At 34.9% G+C, this 19,620-nt stretch overlaps 1 protein-coding gene across 6 annotated transcripts in view; it reads left to right on the forward strand.

Annotated features, from left to right (window-relative positions):
* UNC13C (unc-13 homolog C) overlaps nt 1–19,620 on the forward strand; it is a 613,180-nt gene that overhangs the window by 135,155 nt on the left and 458,405 nt on the right. For all 6 annotated transcript variants that reach the window (XM_040492731.1, XM_040492733.1, XM_040492734.1 and 3 more), the window contains exons 7-8: nt 13,471–13,493; nt 14,068–14,132. In XM_040492731.1, the coding sequence (XP_040348665.1) occupies nt 13,471–13,493; nt 14,068–14,132 (88 nt within the window). The remainder of the gene's footprint in view (nt 1–13,470; nt 13,494–14,067; nt 14,133–19,620) is intronic.

The raw sequence follows: 19,620 nt of genomic DNA on the forward strand, positions 1-19,620 counted from the left end.
CACAAACACAAATTTTTATCTTAAAATTCTGAAAGTGAAAGGTCTGTTATAGGTTCGCTGGAATAAAGTTAAGATATCAGTACAGCTATATTCCTTTCTGGAGGCTTAGGAAAGAATCTGTTTCAATTACTTTTCCAGCTTTTAGATGTACTTATACATTTTTTTAGCTCATAAAGGTTTAGCTCTATTTTCAAAACCAGTGACTCCGTATTGAGCTTTATAATACTGAATCACTCTGACCTCACTCTTCTGCCTACCTCTTCCATATTAAGGGTCTTTCTGATTACATTGCATCCACCAGATAACTCTTCATAATATTTCAATATGATGGTCAGTTGATTAGCAAACTTAATTCTATCTACAACTTTAATTTCCCTTTTCCATGTTAAGTAATAAATTAAGTTTCCAAGAACTATAACATGGCTGTCTCTGGGGGCCATTAATTTGCCTAATACACATTATATACATATACAATTGATCAAGTTGGTTGCTGTATACATTTTACCAATTGAAGTGCAGAAACCTTATCTAACACTATTTCCCTTTATTCTCTCACATTTAAAGTAAAATTGTCTTAAATATTTCCTCTGAATACAACCAAATCAGATAGTGTTAAAATTTTTATTTCATCCATCAAACATAATGCAGAAAACTCAAGAGGAAAAGGAAAGCATATTACATACACCCACAGTTTTGCGCTTATCCTTCATTTTCCTTTCTGGATGTTTCAAGATTTCTTCTTTTGCCATTTCCTTTCTGTTGAGAAATATATTTTAGCCATTCGTTTAAAGTGAGTTGGCTTGTTATAAAGTCTCATATTTTTCCTTCACCTGAGAATGTCTTGATTTCCACTGAATTCCTAAAGATATATTTGCCCTGAATATGGAATCTTGGGTTGATCATTTTCTTCTCTCAACGTTTGAAAAGTGTTCTACCATCTCTTTCTGCCCCTATGGTTTCTGCTAAGAAATCCTTTCTCATTCAAACGGTTTATTCCCTATGGATCATGTACCACTGCTCTGAGTGCCTTTAACATTTTTTCTTTGCTCTTGGCTTTCAGGAGTTCGTGATGTGTCTTGACATGAATTTTTCATTTTGTCCTGTTTATGGTTTGCTCAGCTTATTCTGCAGATTTGTGTTTTAATTTTTGCCAAACTTGGAGAAAGTTTTAGTCATCTTTTTTATTGAATACATTTTCAGCTCTGTTACAGTCTGAAAGTTGGTGTCCTCTCAAAATTAAAATGTTGAAGCTCTAAGTGCTAATGTGATTGTATTTGAAAGTGGGGCCTTTGAGACTTAATTAGGTTTTGATGCGGTACTGAGGATATGGCCCGATGGTGGGATCAGTGTTCTTATCAGAATAGGAAGAAAGGTCACACCTCACTCTGTCATGTGAAGATACAGTAAGAAGGTGGACCTCTGCAAGCCAGGAAAAGAGCCCTTATCAAGAATAAAATTTTATAGCACCTTGATCCTGGGCTTTCCACTCTCCAGAACTCTGAGAAGTAAATGTTTCTTGCTTAAGCTACTCACTCTGTGGTATTTTGTTATAGCAGTTTGAATAGACTCAGAATTCTATTCCTCTTTCTGTTGTTTTCTGGAACTCCAATGAGATGAATATTATCTTTATATATATTTTTTCCAGAATTATGTATGATCCTAAAACTTTTCTCAGGCTCTGTAGTTCAGACTGTATAATTTCTACTGTTTTATATTCAAGTTCATTAATTTTTCTCTCAAGTGGATGTTGAGTCTATCCACTTAGTAATATTTCAGTTGCTGTATTTTTTATTTCTAAAATTTCCATTTTTATATATATTTGATTTCTTTGAGACTATCTACTCCTTCAGTAAAACTTGCTATTGATTGGTTCCAGACATATTTATAATTGTTGAAACATTTCTTATTAGCTGCTTTAAAATTTTTGTCAGATATTTCTAACATCTTTGTTATCACATTGGCATCTGTTGTTTTTATTCATTCAGTTAGAGGTACCTCGCATGACAAGTGATTTTAATATGGACATTTGGGTGTTATGTTGTATGACTTTGGGTCTTACTTAAATCTTGTATTTTATCTTGTCTGACAGTGCTCCAATTTTTGAGAACTAGACTCCTTTCTTCTAGGTGGAGATGAGGTTTTCTACTTCATTTACATAGATACTGAGGAGGGGGAATTTTTTGTTCCTGCTGTGGGCATGACTGGGTGTTGAGGCTTCCCACTGGGTTTCTGCTGATACCACCCTAACTTAGATGGGAACAGGTGTCTAATTGCTGCTTCCTATGCAGACACCACTGACATCGAGTGGGTGACTTTATTATGGCTGAGCAGTGATGAAAGTCCTGACTCTCCACTAGACCTCTTCTAATACCACTCCATTGAGGAGGGAAAGGGTGCCTCATGACTACTTATGTAGGGGAGAAGTTGAGGCTGTTGTTGGTGTGATTTCCAACTCTCTAATTTGGCCTTCTCTGAAAGCACTTCAGCCAATATGGGGGACTAGAGTACCTCTTTACAGCCTGGCAAGTGTAGATGTCTAAGCACTCCTTTTGACCTTCACTGACAGTGGAAATGGGGGCCACAGATTTTCTGTGTGTGTGGTGTTTGGCTAGAGTGGGTTAATTATTGTCAAAAGGTCTGTCTTGCTGGCCTGTCCCTATCTTGGTTTCCCTGTTAGAGTAGGCTTTCCTTTAAGCCTTTCATGTCTGCACCATTGATATCCTTGGGTTGTCGTGTTTGGAAGCAAACAGAACATCCATCACTGTATTCTACTTTGAGGCCACAGTCACTGGCCAGTATGTCTTCTACCCAAACTTCAGAGCTTTGTATGTGTTTATTTGATATAATATGTCCTAAGATTTTAGTTGTATTTAGTGGGAATAATAGGGAAAGTAAGTCTATCCATTTTTTTTCTGGAAGCAAAAGTCTGATAGATTTTTATATTGTTAAAGCACTATTTTATTTTGGGGATAAACCCAATTTGGGTAAATGTGTACACCCATGCTGGATCAAATGCAAAAGTTTTTTTTAGGATTTTTCTTATGAGCTCTCCTATATGATACTGTTATATAATCTTATTTTGTACTATCCTTTTCTGATTTTAATAGCAAGCTTATACTAGCTTTGGAAAATGTACATTTCTTCCTGTTTACATCCTATGTGTTCACTTTACTTCTCTAGTCAAATTTATATATAATTGGTATTATTCTCTTTCATACAGACTTGATAAAACTTTAAAAAATCATCTGGCATTCTTTTGCAGGGCTATTTTCCTATTGATTAAAGTTCTTTAGGAATAGTTTTAGTTTTCTATATTTTTGTATAAATGTTAGTAATATCTTTTAGAAATTTTATACTTTATTAATGCTTTTAGAAAATTACCTTCAGGTTTTAGCATTAATTTACTTGAAGATGTTTATAGCATACTTTTAAATTTTTAAAATTTTCCACTGAATCTTCAGTTAATATCCTTTTTACATAATGATATTTTTCATATATACATTCCCTCTTTTTAACCAGTCTTGCTAAAGAATTGTACTTTGATTTAATGCTTTAAAGAAGTGTTCTTCTTTCCTAACTTTTTTGAGTATACTTCATAATTTTACATCAGTTTCAGGTGTACAACATAGTGATTGAACAACTCTCTATGCTATGCTCAGCACAAGAATAGCTGCCATCTGTCACCACACAATGCTATGAAAACATCATTGAATATATTCCCTATGCCATACGTTTTATTCCCATAACTTATGCATTCCATGACTGGAATCCTGTGTCAGCTGCTCTCCTTCATTCATATTCCCCATCCCCTCACCTTTCTCCCTTCTGGCAACCATCAGTTTGCTCTCTGTATTTATAGGTCTGATTCTGCTTTCTGTTCATTTGTGTGTGTGTGTGTGTGTGTGTGTGTGTGTGTGTGTGTGTGTGTGTGTGTGTTTTAGATTCTACATAAGATGAAATCATACTTCTCTTTCTTAGGTAATTCGTTTCACTTAGACCCTCTAGGTCCATCTTTGTTGTCACAAATGACAATGTCTCATCCTATTTTATGGCTGAGTAATATTCCTGTGTGTGTGTGTGTGTGTGTGTGTGTGAATATCTTTGTCCATTCATGTGTCTATGGGCACTTCAGTTGTCTATATTATTCTAAATAATACTGCAGTAAACATAAGGATGCATATATCTTTTCATTTTCTTGTGGTAAACACCTAGAGGTAGAATTACTAACTCATATGGTACTTTAAATTTTTTGAGGAATTTCTGTACTGTTTTCCCCAGCAGCTGTACCAGTTTACATTCCCACCAATAGTACTCAAGGGTTCCTTTTTTTTCCACATCCTCACCAACACTTGTTATCTCTTGTCTCTTTGATTCTGGCATAAAATACACACATACATCAATGGAACAGAATAGAGAGCTCAGAAGTAAACCCATGCCTACATGGTCAATTTATGGCTAAGGAAGCAAGAATATATCATTGGAAAAAGACAATCTCTTCAAAAAATGGTATTGGGAAAACTGGACAGCTGCATGAAAAATAATGAACCTGAATCACTTTCTCACACCATACAAAAAAAGAAAAAAAAATTCAAAATGGATTAAAAACCTAAACGTGAGGCCCGAAACCATAAAACTCCTAGAAGAGAACACAGGCAGTAATTTCTTTGACATTAGCCATAGTAGCATTTTTTTTTTTTTAGATCTGTGTCTTCAGACCAGGGAAACCAAAGCAAATATAAATTAATGGGACTACATCAAAATAAAAAGCTTTTGCACAGCAAAGGAAACCATCAGCAAAACACAAACATAGCCTACTAAATGGGGAGAAGATATTTGCAAGTTATATGTCTGCTAAGGGTTAATATCCAAAAAATATAAAGAACTTCTATAATTAGGGGTGTCTGAGTGGCTCAGTTGGTTAAGCATCCAACTTCGGCTCAGGTCATGATCTCATGGTTTGTGAGTTTGAACTTTGTGTTGGGCTCTCTACTGTCAGCACAAGCTTGCTTGGATCCTCTGTGTCCCCCTCTCTCTTGTACTTCCCCTGCTTGATTGCTCACTCACTTCCTCAAAAATAAATATTAAAAAAAATCTTAAATTCAACACCAAAAAAAGTCCAATTAAAAAATGGGCAGAGGACCTGAAAGACATTTCTTCAAAGCAAGGTATACAGATGGCCAACAACACATGAAAAGATGCTCAGCATCACTAATGATCAAGGAAATGCAAGTCAAAGCCACAATGAGATAGCATTTCACACTTGTCATATTTTTCAGAAACAATTTTACAAAATGAATTTGCATCTTTATTATCCTGATTTTTATTCTATGATTCTTGTTTGTACCTTCTTGAATTTTTATCTTGTCTATTTTAATTTTTAAATTGTATTTAAAACATTTAAGGCTGTGAACTTCCTTTTAAAACCAATTTATCTCAGAAGTTAATATTCATCTACATGTATGTGTAGATGTATGTTTAATATTAGTTTAGGTGTAAATATTTCATAATTTCCACTGTTTCTGTTTTTCCTACCCATATCATATTAGGGAATGTTTATGTCTCCATAGTTTTTTGTTGCTGGTAGTGGTGGTTTTAAGTTGCCAACCCGCTGTTGATTTCTTATTTAATTGCTCTTGATGATACCACTTTTATAGAATATATTGAGGTTTCTTTTGTGGCCAGATGCATTATCAGTCTTTAATAGTATTTAATGTGAAAAGAGAAAACATATTGCAGTTTGATGTGAATTCTGAACCCACACTTGGTATTGGCCTGAGGTATCTTTAATGATGAGTAAACTTTTTCCATTTATGTTTTTAGGTAGATGGAAAATTTCCTCATTGTTTCTCCATTCTCCTAGTGTTTATCTCATACATTTACATTCTAAGTGTTTACATTGTGTTAACTCACTCTTTTATTCAGGTAGCTCTAAAAGTTTTAGCTTTGGGGCATCTGGGTGGCTCAGTCAGTTAAGCATCTGACTTTGGCTCAGGTCTTGATCTCATGGTTGGTGGCTTCATGGCTTCAAGTCTCGCATCAGGCTCTGTGCTGACAGCGCAGAGCCTGGAGCCTGCTTCAAGTTCTGTGTCTCCCCCTCTCTCTTCCCTGCCCCTGTTTGTGCTCTCTAAAAACTAAATATTAAAAATATTTTTAAATTAAAAAAAAAAGTTTTAGCTTTATTTGTGCACAGATTATGCAGTGTGGGTTTACCATAGTTCTATAGTTCTATGAGAAATGGTGATATTTATCTTTATTTTCAAGTATTCTATCCATAGTCCCTAGCACAGTGCCTAGCACGTAGGGGTCACTGGATCAATATTTGCTGAATAAATAAATTGTTCCAGTGCTCCTGAGAGCAATTTTGGCCTTGACTTCATTCACCATTAGTTTTGAGTTGCTACTTCATATGTGGTCATTGGGAGATTATGTTTGTTTTTGTTTTAAGCTTAGACAGGTTTTAAAGTTTTGTAAATAATATTTTGAGTATAGTTGACACATAGTGTTACATTATTTTCAGGTATACAACATAATAAAATTACTATATAGTTGTGGTACCTGGCTGGTGTAGTTGGTGAAATATGTGACTCTTGATCTCAGGGTCGTGAGTTCAAGCCCCATGTTGGGTGTAGAGATGACTTTAAAAAATTGTTACATAGCATCTGTGCATGTGTGTAGAATTGTGGTATAGGTGGGCCAGAGAGCAGACTTTTTCTCATATCATCTTATTCTGCCTTATTGTCCAGAGGACTGGCCTAGATTTTTAAAGAACCAAATAAAATTCTGATCATGTCACATGTCAGTGTCTTGCTTGAAAACAATCTGTGACTGTACATTACAATTTGAGTATAATTTAAAATGCTTAATGGAATATATCAAGATTTTTATGCAATAAATCCTATCCATCTATGCTTTATTTCTTATAATTCTTTACTTTCACACTCCCACGTTTCAGTTCCTAATGCCCACAGTCCTTAAAGCTTCAAAGCCACTGCAAAACTTTTTCCCTCTAAGAATGCCTTCATTCAGCTGACAAACACCATTCTAAATTATTATCCCCATGAATTGTTTACAAGCCCAATGTCCTCTCTGGCTGCAGAGTTAGATCTTTTCTTCATGCTCCCATATCAACATGTTCATATCTTTCATATATCCTTAACATAGCATGTTCTTGTTGTGACTCAGGTTTCTCAGGTCATGCCCCCTGCCGCCAGCCCCTAACTGAACAAAAAAAGTGTATGAGATATGAATGTGAATCTCTCACTCAGCACCGCTTCCATTATATCCAGAATTGCACCTGAAATGAGAGCTAGAACAAAGGATTTCCTCTGCTCTGGCAAGATCTAATGAATATTGATAGCCTCACAAGACAGTTGCCAAGATTCAATAAAAGAGCAGATAAAGTGCTCTGCAGAATATCTAGCACATAGTAAGTACTCTGTAAAGGTTAATGACAACTCAGCAAGCCCCTAATTACAATATAGGTTTTTCTCTGGACGGTTCAGCTCCCATCTCATGGCTTTCAGGCATAGTATACATGTTTTAAAAGTCATGTATTTTGATATGCTGGCAAATAATGCAAGCCTGTTTCCAAAGTGAATAGTGAACAATATTATCACTAGTGGGGGATTTACATTATCCTTGAAGGCTCTGAGGGCAAAGAAGGACGTTGGAACAAAGAGTTTAGGAAAATTGCTAAGCTAGCTAGGCCTCCAGAACTCAGATTCTTGATACATTTTGAAATCTCTTACATTCAAATTTTCTTCAAAAAATGTCATATAACAAGGATAAAATACCAAGAGAGAAAACACGATTTTTACTTTTATTCTAAATTGTGAAATAATTATAAATATCTCAAATTTAGGTGGTAGATATTAATCTTTCTGGTGATAATTGGCGAGTCAATATTTCTTGTTAAACTGAAAATAAATTACACATAGAGAAACAAAATCATAGAATTTAGAGCTAGAAGCTTTAGCTACATACTGGGCAAACCCCTTAATTTCATCTACATATGAAGGGAAAGTGAATGCTCAGGAGGTCGTATGTTGACTTAAGTCACATTTAAATTCCCTTCTCAGGGATGTTCACATGAGAAACGGTGGTGGGTTTAGTAGTCAGGAGGCACACTTAAATTATGGATTTTCCTATAAGCTTCAGATTTATATTTTTTTAGGTTCCTATGCAGTGTGGTTGAACACAAGAGCGATATTCACCTAGTAAATATTTTATAAGTTTAAAATTTCTTAAAATAACTAGTTCATGGAATATTGAGACATTAAAAACTGTACAGTCACTGGAACTTCACCGAGATCCTATTTATAGAGGAGGTTTCATTATAAAGTAGATGGGTGCATTGTGGCCTTATGTTAACATCATTAAGTCACTAAAGTACAAAATGACCTTGTTGTGGCAATGATGAGACTTTTGAGACAAGGAGCATTGGGAACACCCTTATAAGGAGTATCCAGCATGTAATTACAGAATTTGTTACATTTTTTGTATGTTTTTGTAATTACAGAGGTTTGATCAGACAAAGCAAAAACAACTACATGTGTAACAAAAGACAACTGGCAGGGAACAAAGCTATTCTTAGAGTGTATGGGTATACTGATAAAAATACATAACATGTATAATTAATATTTACTTATATATGATGTATATTATACCTGTATTATACATGTATATATGTATATACACCATAAACATTTCCTATATTTTTATATAGTATTTTAAATGTTTATTTTAATGGTCTCAAATTACTGAATCAAGGTCAGAGAACACTATTTCCAACCCATATTTCTGTACTTGATCATGTATGTTTTTCCAGTTTGTAAATAATAAAAGAAAACAGATCTTTACACATTAATTTTTTCTTTATGACTTAAAGTTACATTAGTTGGCTAGGACTGAATTAACAAAGTACCATAAACCGAGTGACTTAGGACGACAGAAATCTGTTGTCTCACAGCCCTGGAAGCTGGATGTCTGAGATCAAGGTACACTGAGACAGCAATGCTCCCTGTGAAAATGCTAGTCAAGGGTGTGTCCAGTCTCTCTCCCAGTGTCTGTTCGATAGTTCCTTGGCTTGTAGCAGCAGAGCTGCGATCTTCAGATGGCATTTGTCTTGTGTGTGCACCTGTCTCCAAATGTTTTTTTGTTTTCAATTTTTTTAAATGTTTGTTTATTTTTGAGAGAGACAGAATATGAGAGGGGGAGGGGCAGAGAGAAAGGGAGACACAGAATCTGAAGCAGGCTCCAGGCTCTGAGCCATCAGCACAGAGCCAGCCGGGTGCGAGGCTCGAACCCACAAACCGTGAGATCATGACCTGAGCCAAAGTCGGACACTTAAGTGACTGAGCCACCCAGGTGCCCCCAAATGTACCCTTCTTATAAAGACCCCAGTCATATTGGATTGGGAACAACCCTACTCCAGTATGATGACTTTATCTTAACTAATGATAGCTGTAACAATTGTATTTCCAAAGAAGTCTACATTCTGAGGTACTGTGGGTTAGGACCTTAACATGAATTTGGGGGTGGGGGCATAATCCATAACAAAAATAATTTCTTGAGCATCAACTTAAAAAAAAGTTCTCTTCAAAACAGAGTCTACTGTTAGACATCACTAAAATTTTTCTAAAAATTCTATTAGTTTTCACTATCATCAACCATGCATCACTATTAGATTAATGACCATCAGCTGTCTTTGGTATTATTTTTAATACCATTAAAATATTCTGATCTTTAGTAATTTTATAATCTGAAGCATAGTTTTAATAAGTTTATCATTGTTCACGCATTCTACTTTGTGAATCATCCAGTCACATTCTTGACCAGTTTGGGGGGATATTAGGCTCAAATTTTTAGAGACCTGTAAGAGTTCTTTATATTCTGAATATACTAACGTGTGTTTTTAGTAAATACATTTCATTTTCTTTTTTTTAATGTTTATTTTGAGAGAGAGCATGCAAGCACTAGCAGGGAGGGGCAGAGACAGGTGGAGAGAATACCAAGCATGCTCCACACTCAGCATAGAGCCCCATGTGGGGTTTGATCTCAGGAACCATGAGATCATGACTGGAGCCAAAATCAAGATCCAGTCAGATGCTTAACTGACCAAGCCACCCAGGAACCCCTCTTTTTGTTTTTATATACAAAAATACTAAATAGGCATAACAAAGCCTCTAACTGTAAATGTATCTTCTCATTCCTAGGGTTAGTTAATATTCTTTTCCAGTTTACTTATTTACTTATTTACTTATTTAATACATCTGTAACTTCATGGGCTATGTGTAAGATAAGGATATAAATAAATAATACAGATATTTGACCTATGTTCTAAGTGTCATTTATTCACCAGTATGTCTCTTTGCCTTTGATAACAATCCATCCTTCCTTATTTGTTGAACTCTTAGGTACAAGGGTTTGTTACTTAGCTAATTTTGTTGAACTTCTTCATCTATTTTGCCAGGACAATAATGCTTTAATTAGCATAGATCTTTAATATTCTTACAGATTTTCCTCTTAATTCTCCTTTTAAAAAGTCTTATGTATTTTGACTTATTAATCCAGTTATACTTGAAATACTTTTTTTTTTTGAGGGGGGGGAGAGGATGCACACACATGTGTGCCAATGAGTGGGGTGAGAGGCAGAGGGAAATAGAGAATTTTAAGCAGGCTCCACGCTCCCTGAGTCAAAATCAAGAGTCAGACACTTAACCGAGTCACTTAGGCACCCCCGTACTTGAAATACTAATTCTATAACAACTTGCTGTTAGGATTTTAACTATAATATCTTATAAATCTGTTATAAAGGAATTTATCTTTTCTCTATCCAGGAAGATGAAATAAATTTTATTTGGAGTTTTAGGTACTTCCATAATGTATTGTAGTTTTTTTAAGGTTGTTCGCTCATTGCTCAGCAAACATTTATTGGTGTCTACTGTACTTCAGAAAATAGTAGAAACTAGAAACAGAAGATTAAAAATAGATAAAATCAAGGAACTTGTATCTAGTAGAATTGCTGATAAGGAAACTGACAAAAGATAAGGGTTAGCCAGGAGGAGTGCAGCATGCAGTGCTCATTCATACAGCCATGTATCCTTGATATGTTACAATTTTCCAAGAGAGAGTGTTAAGCTTTAGGTGAGTTTTGGAGGCTGACAGACAGCTAGGTGAAGAGGAGCACCTGTCTTAAGGGAAGGAAACGGAACATACAAAGGCACACAGATTTAAAAGAGCATGGCATAAAGATGAAGTGACAGGAATTTAATGGTAGCCAAAGTGCAGTATGTGAATGAGGACTCATGAGCCTGCAGTAGATGTATATCTGTTTTCTCTGGTTTGGGCATTGTGTAACATTGGTGGGTTTAATGAGGGAAGGGAAGTGATGTGATTTTATCTGTATTGAAAAAGATTTCAAAGGGGATAGTATGGCAGGTGGACAAGAAAGGAGTAGGAGTGAGCAAAAAAGGTTTGTTGATAATTAATAAATATATGTATTCAATGAAGGAATGAATGAAACACTGAAGAATGAATGAAAAAGTTGAAATGTATTAGATTTAACAGCTGAAGAATAATTGATGACTCTAATATTACCATGACTCAGTGGAATGGTTGATGTACAAGTCCGTTATTAATAGGAGACAATGTCAAAGTTATGAGTATTTGAAATCCGATCTCATGTCATTATTTATCAAGCTAATTACTGGGAGTTTGTAGAAAATAACTTACTTTTGTTTACGTGTTGGTTAAATGTTCACTTTGCTACCCGTTTTAGTTTGCTACCTGTTTGTTTCACTTTGCTACCTGTTCATAGTTTTCCAGGTGATTTGTCTTTTGGGTTTAAAATTATAATGCCTGAAAGTAACAACTTTGTGTCCTGCCTTATAACATTTACATTGTTTAATTTTGCTTAAATTGGTCTGCTTTTAATATATTGATCAGAATTTCAAGAAATAAGTTAAAATGATGGTTGTGGACATTTTTCTTTTTCTTTTAATGATAATGGGAATGACCTAATATTTCACACTTAAGATTATGTCTCTGGAAATAAATTTTTTTAACATATTAAATTCAAATAAGATTCATCCCAATATGATTTATGTTTAAAATTTTATGACAACTTTTTGGTACTTATTGAAATGTAGATGTATATTTTCTGACCAGTTGATATCTCATATTAAATTAGTTATTCTATGATTTAAAATTATGCTTTTGACAATTTCCATGGATATGGTATATTATTTTTACTTAATGCTGAATTTTCTATATTGTATGCAGTATCTTAAAATGTTGATGGCTATTCATAAGATGGGTTTTTTACTACTTGTGCTGTTATCTTGTTTTATATTTAAAGATCTAACTCTGAGGTTTGTGAAATATCTAAAATACTGCACACAAATAGTTACAATAATTAAGCCATACGTAATTAGTCAAGAAAACAAATGCATTTCAGATTTTTATCAATAAAAGTTGTCAATGAGCTACATGACCTAGATAAATCTTTATATTGCTGGGGCTCATCCATAAAAATGAAAGGTTTTGACTACATTAACCCCAAGGACATTCTAGCTCTAGATTTCTGCCAACTTGTATTTGTTGAGAAGTCCTTGCTTCATGCTAATAAGCAAAAATTAATAAGTTTAAGAGCAATATTACTGTGTGAGATAGAAATGGACCATGCCATGATGACCCTGGCAGATTCAGACTTGAGTTAAAAACAGAAAGAGTCCATTGTTCGTCTCCTTAGGTCCAAGAGGAATGCTGACCCTTTGATGTCTCTTAAATTGCACTGGAGAATTGTGGCCCGTCCACCCCTCTCTGTTTTGTTCAATTTTCCTGGAACATGGGATTTAAAGGGCAGCAGATAGGGGGTCAGGAGCCCTCGATTTGTGTCCCACTTCTGCCATTGATTCGCTTTGTGATCTTAATCATGTCAGTTAACTGCTTTGGGCATCAGTTCTTTTATTTGCAAAGTGGAGTATATCTTTTAACTCTTGAGCTCTATGACAAGCCATAAATAATAATCCCTTACTAAGACCTAATTAATTTATGTAGTCATCTGAGGTTGACGTTCACATATTTTGATCTCAATTGATTGAACATTATTTGTAGGCCAATAGGCAAAGTAATTCATGACTTTTTGCAGAGTTGGGTCTAGACTCTAGACTCCAGAGAATTTGGTAGTTTGCCCAATGTGCTTAGTAAGTGGCAGAGCACTTCTGAAGACTTCTGATTCAATCCTGTAATCACTCTTCGATACTTTTCAAGCATTCGGGCACATTTTTCAGCTCTTTCAAATAAGAGGACAAACTATCCTTTTTCCCTCCGGGTTCAGCCTTGCAATTCTGTTTTGTTTATGGTTTTAAACAATGTAAACTAGTAACACTTTGTTCATGTATATGTTTAAATGATTTCTTAAAGTACTCTGTCTAACATTTATTCCTTCTTTTCCTGATTCTCTTTCAGATAGCAGTTCTGTGGATGAAAAGGTTTTAAATCATACTTTTTCTTCTCTCCGGAGGGATCTTGTCTTTTGTACATGTTTGTTTGTGACATATTAGACCTATTTTGGTTCCTCTGTTTTAGTTGTGAAATGTGCATGTTATCCCAGCTTTCCATCCTTTGGTTGTCCTTTAAGTGTGCCCCCAATATGTTGCATTTATGAAGAGGTTACACCTTGCCAGCTGCGCTTACTTAGCTTATACTTGCCAACCTAGGGGTCTGCTACGGTCAAACTCAGCATCTGTTCTCAAGTCTGGCTAATCATGATCTCCCTGACTGATTCATGTTCACTGCACATAGCAAGTTTTAAGGGCAAAGAGTATTAGTAATATGTTTTCCTGGACTGTGCCAGTGCTTTTGTTGAAATGCTGACAGCTAATTTCAAAACCCCCACTCACAAAAACATAGTAGCTTTGACTTGGAGCTGACCCTGCTTAGCATCTGTCATACTAGGTGTTACATGTCTAGTGCAGTTGACGCGTGTCCCAAATTCATGTGTGTGCAGCTATAGTATGCTAAATGTTTCTTTCTCTTTTGTGTTTCTCTTGTTTTTCATTTAAGGCTCGAATAGTAAGTGGCAATGATTTGGAGGCTGCCAAATTCTCTGGACTCCAGGCGATTGGTGGGTGAGTACATTCATAATCTTCTTAATTCATTCCATTTATCAATGGTACTTGGCTGTGCTCTTGCCATAAGCATATTGAATGCAGGCTGTTGCATGATGGTATAATTAACTAGCTTTACTATTGTTTTCTTGTTTCACAAAAAGGTAGCTTTTATAGTTTGTTTTTAATGGGTAGATGTGTGTGCATATATGTAATTATACTTAAATGTGTCTATATATAAAGAAGGTCAAAATGACCTAAATGGATTAGCTATTAATGTTATCACTCTATACACAAATATAAACACATAATTTTACGTAAATGAGTTTACAGTAATACAATTAAGACTATATTTTGATCTGCTTGTTTGCAGTTAATGAAATGTGCATGAATATGTCAATAAGCAGATGAATGTAAACTTTATTACTTTTTATAGTTACTTCATGGTTGGATGGAAATATTTAAGGTTTAATCACAAAATATTTTGATGTATGCATTGTATTTTGCATGTAAAATACTCAAAAAACAAAGGATCTTCTTTAATGCCTATAGCTACACATTGCTATCAGTTTGGCACGTAGGTTCACAGGCATTTTTCTGATGCTTGCATACATGTTTATGTTCCTATAGAATAAGTAAGTTTGTGTATCTCTGAACATTCAACATAAACTAAGCCATTCTACATAGAAATAAACACTAATTTAGTCATGACATTTTAGCAATTATTGTTAAATTCTTTCCTATATAATGACTGATCTGATCCTTAAGATGGCCCTGTGAGGTAAGTACTAATTTGACCATCATACAGATTAGGGAATTGTTGTGTGAAACAACTGTAAAAATCGTTTCCCTCCATACAGCTACTGAACGGCAAAACGAGCATACAAACCCAGCTAGTCTAGCTTTAGAATCTGTGACCTTATGTAATAGGCTATTCTGCCTCTGCAACTTGGGGTTCTTGCCCCTGCTTTTCTCTTTTCCATATAAAAGCATGTCTTGGAAAACTTTCCACTTCATTATTTCTAAGTGATGCAAATATTTCAAAACATTACTAGACTATTTATTCATCTTCTGTTAATAGATTTTCAAGAGTATTTCTAGGTTCCAGTATTGCAAATGATACAACATCAAATACATTAGATTTTTAAGTGAATTTATCGACCAAAGCTTATGCACAGTATAGACATATAGAAAGATAGATTCATTTTAAAAGTTTTGACAAAAGTCTGATGTTTGTCAAATAATAAGTCAAATCTTAATTACTTAATTTTATGTGTATAAACTCTTCAGTGTTCTTTAAATATGTGAAGAACTACTCACATCCCTATTGCAATGTCACAATGGTTTAAATGCATTAGGAAACCAGCTGCAATGAAAGATCACTATGGATGATTCTTAGAAAATTTAAGTAATAAATGGATGACTTTCTCTCCCCTACCCCACACATATGGACTCTTTAAGTTTACTAGAAAGTGATAACTTGACAAAATGAAAGTTTATCTTAGAAAATAATTAAGATGAACTCCAATTTGATTACAAAATCATGTATATCATGATCTTGGAGACTTATCCGACTATTTGATCTAGAGTTTCTGTAACTCTTCCTTGCTTGTGGCATCCAATACTTGATAACATCTTGCTTTCCTAACTCATTGCTGAATATGGAGTTTTATCAATGTCAAAGCAACAGTTAATCTAAACCCTTGTTCTAAGTGCAAGCTGTGTAAATGGTTAACTAAAACAGATTATCTTGGCAGTTTGAATTCCCTTCCATTTCATTTTTCCAGAAATTTCTTTTCAAAGAGTTCCCAAAGTATTTTAGTGTTATGATGATAAGGGAAAGGGGTGATAATTTTCAGTACTCAAGAGAATCTGCCATTATCTGAATGCTTATTTCCTCTTGAAGAACCCAAAGAGTACATTTAAGTATGGCCTTCAATGACAATCTCTTTTAACAGGATTTACTTATTTTACTTATTCTATAAATATTTTAAAATACACTTTTTGTAGAATGAAACATTACTACAATTCTTATAAATATTACAACTTCTTTTGTCCTGGAAAACAGATGAGAGCTAACTTTCAGAATGGAGTCCCCACTTCATGATAATTCTCCATCCCTCACTCTTGTACTTTAAACATTCCTACCAGTTTAGAGCCAAACTGCATTGATCCTTCCCTCCCCTTTCTCAGGTGCTAATGAAGGAATGATGTATGCACTGAAACCAGATTATTGTTAACCTGCTGCTCTGATCTCTGCTTATCTCTGTACATCTCATGTCAATTTTCCTAGAAAATACATGGCAAACTTGACTCCATTTACCTATCTTAGTCAAAATAAAATATAGACAGGCTCTGGCAAAAGAATTGAGAGAGAGAGAGAGAGAGAGAGAGAGAGAGAGAGAGAGAGAGAGAGACAATCCAGAAGAAAGGAAAAGAGAAATCTGGAAAAATGCATGTTTCGGTGATGGTGTTAAATTTAACAGTTTACTTATCTCAGTGATTTTAAAAGAATTTGTTAACTTTTTTCATATATGTACACTAAGAGTCATACTAGAAGCACAACTCAAGATGTTAGAAGTACAAGAGCTTTTAGGGGGAGAAACACCTCCCAGTTAAAGTGGAGAGACAGCAAGAGTAGATGAAAAAAGCCTTTGGACCATGACATGGGTCTGACTTCTGTGAGAGGAGATGGGGAAGGAATAACTGGGCATAAAAAGCTTTAAACTGATAAATGAAGCTACAAAAAAAGTGCCAGACCAATAGGGAGTCTGAGATAAAAGATACACTGTTAGAAGAGTCCCATGTGCATAGGTGACCCATGTGCAGACTTATTATCTCCACCATGTCCAGTCATTGGTTTGGATCAGCTTGGTGAGTGTGGCCTTGGGATGAATGCTTTAGTAGATTCTGGAAGTGTGGTGGCTGAAGGCGGTCATCCAACTACACTTTTCTCAGAAGATCTACCCTGAGGAATTTTGTGTGACTCATGTCCATGGCTACTCAGCTTTGATAAGTCATATTGATGAAAGTACTTTAATAAATGATAGTGAATGAAATCAAACAAGTACCTTCTCCAAATATAAATCACTTTTTAAAATTAGAATTATACTCCTTTGGTTTTATGGTTGCATAAAACTTAAGTTCACCGTTCACTGGACTTTGGTAGTCACAGTTACATTGTTTGCAAGATGAGTATTGCAAAGCTTTTATATATTATCTTTTTAGTCTTAAGGTACTAAACTGTCTGCACCAGAGTCCATAAAACAGTGGTGAGAATGAGGGGAAAGATAGTTTGGCAGGGGAGATTCTGATCTTCTTTATTTGTTTTCTTCTCTAGTTATCCAAATTTTCTGCAGGATAGCTCTCATGAAAGTTCCTTAAAAGTTTGTAAAGGACGGTTTATTCCCTGTTATGGTTCTGAACCACACTATAGCTACCTTTCCAAACTCCAGGAATCTGGTGATGACTTGGAAACCACTACCAGGATTATTGAAACTTGGCAGGAAATAGTTGATCTTGAGAGAGATGAGAAAAAGAGATTGTTGAAATGTAGGATACTAAGAGATGGCCAAATAGAAAAAGACAAACTTCCATTTTGACCTCACTCTCCAAGAGGTACAAATGAAGAAAAAAAGTTGTATGTGTATTTGTGTGTGTGTGTGTGTGTGTGTGTGTGTGTACATGTGCATGTATAACAATACTTGCTGAGATTTTGAAGGTAGTTCAATTATTGCCATGAATGAATAATGTGGTGAGTATGCGCAAGCAATTATCAGCCAATGTTCTGAATAATTTCTTTCCTTTTAAACTTACCTTGATTAAAATAGTGATTTTTGTTATCGTTAAAAAATCTGACATGAGTCAGGTTGTACAATATGTGGATACAGTTGGTTTAATATACTCTTGATATTTGTCATACTTCTGACATTGCTTTTGTATTTCTCCCTAAAGTTGGAGAGGCCATATGCTGTCCTCATGAACTATTTCCCACTCCTAGTCTTGACCTTCATGTTTGGTCAGTGCCTAAAATTATTTAAGATGGAAGCTAAGGTTGTTCTTAGTCTCTAGAGGCTCTTAATTCATCTTTTCTAATAGGAGAAGTCTCCTCTTGGGTGGCTGAGAATTTGTTTGATTTATTTCCTATCTAGTGTATAAATGAGATTTGCCCTTATTTCCTCAGTTAACTTCCTTATTTTGCAAAGAAAGGCTCACAAATTCTCCTAAACCTAGAAAATTTCTGTTTCTATTTCTATAATCCCTTCCTTGGGTCAGTGGTTCATGCTACACAAATATTCTTGCGTGCTTTGAACCGTGTTTGCAAAGTATTAAGAAAATGACAGGCTCCACATAAGTTTGGTTCAATAACAGTGGCAGGTTACTCTTTGCAGGGAAATGGGAGCCTTTGTCTTTCTTTTACTCTGCAGTTAGTTGTTTTTATGTAAGAGTTCCTTTCCCTCCAAGGGCATCAGTGCAGAAGGAGTTCACTATAGATTTAGGTAAACATAAATTTGGATTAGAGCATATTAATTGTTATAAGAGCTATCAGATGCAGTCAGGTCTGCATTCTTAATTCATTATTGAATAGCAATTCGAATCATCATGCTCATAATTTTTGCAACTTTTAAATTCATATTGCCATTAATCTAGTTTTGATCCTCAATACCTTTTACCTAGGTGAATACAAACTGATCTTCCTTCATTAATTGCTCTACATTAAATTCAATCTATACATTGTTAAAGATTAATCTTCTTAAAGCACAGTCCTTTCTACTTAAATATGTTTAATGGCTCCTTATTTCTGCAGTGTAGAGTATGGATCTTTCTACATGGCTTTGAATATCTTGATTTCTATTTCTTCTTGATTTCTATTTCTTTATAATAAGGAATTCTTAGTCTCCCTTTTTTGTTCCTATTTGTGTCACTCCCATGGTACATAAGAATTTAATTTCATAAATTAACAAAACATGTATCTTTCAATCTGATTTTAAACTCTTTAAAGACATAGAGTTGATGTTTTTCACTTAGGTTTTCCTCCCTAAAGCTTATGATAGTGCCTTGCCCATATGAGGACCTCACTCATAAATTAATATTGTTTTAGATTGTCAGTTTCTTCAATAAGTTGGTTAGAATTCTTTCATAAAAGATTCCAGGTCTGCTGCATTTTAGGAAAAAAAATCCTAAAACAATCATGGATTCATGATGAGACATATATGAAAAGTAGTGGGAGTATTAAAAACAGCTGGATCCACACCCCCCCCCCCCCACCAACTCAGTGTTTCTAAATTCCTACAGGCAAAACAAAATCAAGGAACTTTTCTCACACTAGATTTAACCCCAATTGATCAGAGGCCAATTTGCTTTTGATCTTGAATCCTTGTTTCTCTACTTGGGAGAAACATGTGAAGGTTGTGTTGAATGAATCCATAAAAATATTACTCTATTCATGCTTAGATATAAAATTTACCTTTTTATTTTTGCATCTGAAAACCCTAGCACTTTAGAATAC

The sequence above is a fragment of the Herpailurus yagouaroundi genome, unplaced genomic scaffold, assembly GCF_014898765.1.
Source record: "Herpailurus yagouaroundi ecotype Mexico unplaced genomic scaffold, PumYag 184, whole genome shotgun sequence".
NCBI lineage: Eukaryota > Metazoa > Chordata > Mammalia > Carnivora > Felidae > Herpailurus > Herpailurus yagouaroundi.